Source organism: Gekko japonicus, unplaced genomic scaffold (assembly GCF_001447785.1).
Source record: "Gekko japonicus isolate JY-2015 unplaced genomic scaffold, Gekko_japonicus_V1.1 scaffold1556, whole genome shotgun sequence".
In the NCBI taxonomy this organism is placed as follows: Eukaryota; Metazoa; Chordata; class Lepidosauria; order Squamata; family Gekkonidae; genus Gekko; species Gekko japonicus.
Genome location: NW_015173718.1, coordinates 168,314 through 171,764, shown reverse-complemented (window position 1 = coordinate 171,764; position 3,451 = coordinate 168,314). Strand labels below are relative to the sequence as shown.

The 3,451-nt window shown below is 46.8% G+C and overlaps 1 protein-coding gene across 1 annotated transcript in view; it reads left to right on the top strand.

Annotated features, from left to right (window-relative positions):
* The window catches only part of NIFK (nucleolar protein interacting with the FHA domain of MKI67), a 14,947-nt gene extending 12,383 nt beyond the window's left edge, over nucleotides 1–2,564 (top strand). Inside the window, exons 5-6 of the mRNA XM_015423343.1 lie at nucleotides 563–637; nucleotides 2,145–2,564. Of these exons, the coding sequence (XP_015278829.1) occupies nucleotides 563–637; nucleotides 2,145–2,333 (264 nt within the window). The 3' untranslated portion in view covers nucleotides 2,334–2,564. The remainder of the gene's footprint in view (nucleotides 1–562; nucleotides 638–2,144) is intronic.
* Nucleotides 2,565–3,451: the final 887 nt, after the last annotated feature.

Here is a 3,451-nt window from a genome sequence, read left to right as displayed (position 1 = left end):
TTATTTAGGTTTTGTAGCCTTTTACAGCTTACGAAGAGAAATCCTGGCACAGCTTTTTAATTTTGCTTTGCTGACGTAGTCAAGAAGAGTAAGTTTTTATTACCTCACTTTTCTCTACCTTAAGAAGTCTCAAAGTGGCTTATGATCCCCTTCCCTTCCTTTCCCCACAACAGGCACCTTGTGAGGTAGGTGGGGCTGAGAAAGTTCTGGGAGAACCATAACTGGCCCAAGGTCACCCAGCAGACTTCATGTGGAGGAGAAGTGGGGCATCAACCCTGGTTCTCCAGAGCAAAGTCCACCACTCTTAGCCCCTACACCCCATTGGGGAGGGTGGTATATAAATCTAATAAAACAAATTAATTAAAAACACACCTCTCTTGCTCTCAAGCGCAGTCTGTATTCACAGGTTTCATATAGTTCTATGGGACGTGCTCATCTTCAAATGGTCCATATTAACCATTTTGAATACAGCTGTAAAAAGAAGTTAGGGGAGACCTCTCCTTTTTTTGTTCTCAGTAACCCATTGTGTACAGAGAACTGACGGTGGGATTCCTCTCTCTAGGCAGCTCAGATACCGCTAAAGAAAAAGACGCCCTCCAACTCCGACACCAATGTGGATGTATCTGAGAACAATGAGGTACGTTTAAGCTGCGGCTTTACCCAAAGCGTCCTGGAGGCAAATGATCTTGATGTGGTTCTGACTTGTGGCCATTTAGTGGAGTCTCCTGCATTACTGTCATGCACCTGCTGTTTTTCAGCTAACCTGTTTAAGTATATAGAAACACATTTTAGTGTAACAGGAAACGTTCTGTTTGAGAGAAAGCCTTTAAGCTGATAATCCTGCCCGTGAAAGGCATAAAATACTCGTGTTCATAGATCAGCTGCTGTTAGGGCATGCAGAACTTACCAATAATAACTCCCCACCTAACTGTATCTGAAGCAGTGAGCAGTGACTCATGAAAGCTCACACCCTCCCACACATTTTGTTAGTCTTTAAGGTGCTGCTGAACTCTTGCTCTTTTCTACACCTCTCCTTGCTTACTGTTGTCTTCCGCTTCCCACTACCACCTTTACCAGAATCTGTTGGTTCTACGCCACAGAGCTTGTGCTGGTTTTTGATTTAATCATGGGATAACAGATAAAATATCCAGTACTGACCTTCACTAAAATAGTCATCATGCCCAAATGTTCCAAGAACATTGTTGCAGGGAGATGGGCAGATATCAGTATTGCAGTATCATAAGAACATAAGAGATGCCAATGCTCGATCAGGCCAAAGGCCCATCTAGTCCAACACTCTGTGTCACACAGTGGCCAGAAATACCAGGTGCCATCAGGAAGTCCACCAGTGGGGCCAGGACATTAGAAGCCCTCCCACTGTTGACCCCCTCCCCCAAGCACCAAGAAGACAGAGCATCACTTGCCCCAGAGCCCCTATCTATACCTTGTGGCTAATAGCCACTGATGGACCTCTGCTCCATATGCTTATCTAATTCCCTTTTGAAGCCATCCATGCTTGTAGCCGCCACCACTTCCTGTGGCGGTGAATTCCAAGTGTTATAAGAACATAAGGCAGTCAGACCAGTGGTATCAGGGCAGTCAGACCAGTGGTCCATACCGCAGTAGTGCGAGATCAGACCAGTGGTCCGTCCAGTATAGCATTGTGTTTTACACAGTGAAACAAGGGTGTGGAGGGCTCCATTTTGTCATCACTGATGGACCTGTGCTCCATGAGTTGGTCCATACATCACTACAATATGTGGTGGTGAATTCCATAAATTAATTGTCCTCTACGTGAAGAGAGTACTCTTTACTGGACAGCTCCATTTCGGTTGATTGTTCTGCAGTTCTCCTCCCTGAACACTGAAGCAACGAATTCATTCAGTGTCGCCCTGTCGTCTTTTACCAGTCCTCTGTCATTGAAGGGCCCCGTTGTCTCTTTGGATGGTTTCCTGCTTCTGTGTCATTAAAGAGATTCACTTTGAGATAGCAAGGTGGTTGTCAGCTGCAGCCCTTCAATCCATAGTAGCTTTCCTGTTAAATAGTTTTTGGCTGTTTGTATGCTCACACTGACGTGCATGTAATAACACAGTGGTAAGCAGCAAGTGTTCCTTCATAACTGGCAACACCTTTCTCTCATCCAGCTTCCTACCCCAGAATGTACGCCGACAGTTCTCAAACGCCGAGAATCTCAACCTGAAGAAGCTGAAGAGAAAGAAGTAATTTTGAGACTGCCGCCTGCAAGTAAGAAGAGGAAAGCTACGCGGAAAGCAAAAACCGCCAAGTCACAGGAGAAAACTGCAACTCTCGAGCAACAGACATGTGAAACATAAGCATTCCTTTGCACCAAGGACCCTGAGTAAATAATGAACGTTCCCAACAGTTTTGACTTGGATGTTAAATAGGACTCAGTAGGGTTTCTGTATAAGGTTCCCTGCGTTCTGTGGTCCTGAATACATCCCATCAGAAGAAATAGAGTTCCAGTAACCTTTACCTAAGTAGCAACCTTTTTAGTTGCTACTACTTTGAGACATTAAGGACCAGAATCAAATGGTGCAATGGATGTCTACTGAAGAACAGTGGGGAAATTGGGGGGGGGGGCAAATTACAGAGATCTGTGGAGTACAATCCAGGGTGTTACTCTTTAACTATAACTTGGATTCTGAATAAATTTCAAATGAAAAGCAATGAATGGTATGATTCCTGGAATATAGTGCTAATCGCTTCTTGTTGTGTGGGCCCCCAAGTCTGAGAACTAGGTGGGGTACAGCTAGGCTTGCCGGGTCTCTCCAAGCAGCCGGCGGGGGATGGGGGGTACACTTACCGGGAGCAGGGAGGAACGCCCAGCATTTCAATGGTGTGCCTACATGACCCAGAAGTGACATCATGTTGGGGGGGGGGGGGGCTCTGGTGCTTGGGCAAAATTCTATGGTAGAATTAGATTCTACCATAGAGTTTTCGCCCAAAAACCAGAGCATTACCCTCAACGTGCCTACGTCACTTCTGGGTCACGTAGGCACATTGATTTAATTTCTGGTGTTCCTCACTTTTGGGGTGGGGGCCAGTGGGGTGGGGGCCAGCTGGCCAGTGGAAGAGAGAAGAGATTGGGTTTATGCCCCGCCCTTCACTCAGAGTCTCAGAGCAGCTTACAAACTCCTTTCCCTTCCCCTCCTCACAGCAGACACCCTGTGAGGTAGGTGGGGCTGAGAGAGCTCTGAGGGAACTGCTCTTTCAAGGACAAGCTCTGACAGAACTATGGCTTGTCCAAGGTCATCCAGCAGCTGCATGTGGAGGAGTGGGGAAATCAAACCCGGTTCTCCCAGATTAGAGTGTGCACTTAACCATGGGTGTCTGACATACCTAGGTACAGCTCCTTGTGCCTTAGGCTAGTTTTGCCTTGGAGTGTGGCTGGGAACACGCAGCAGTGTATCACACCAGAGGCAGGTAGGAG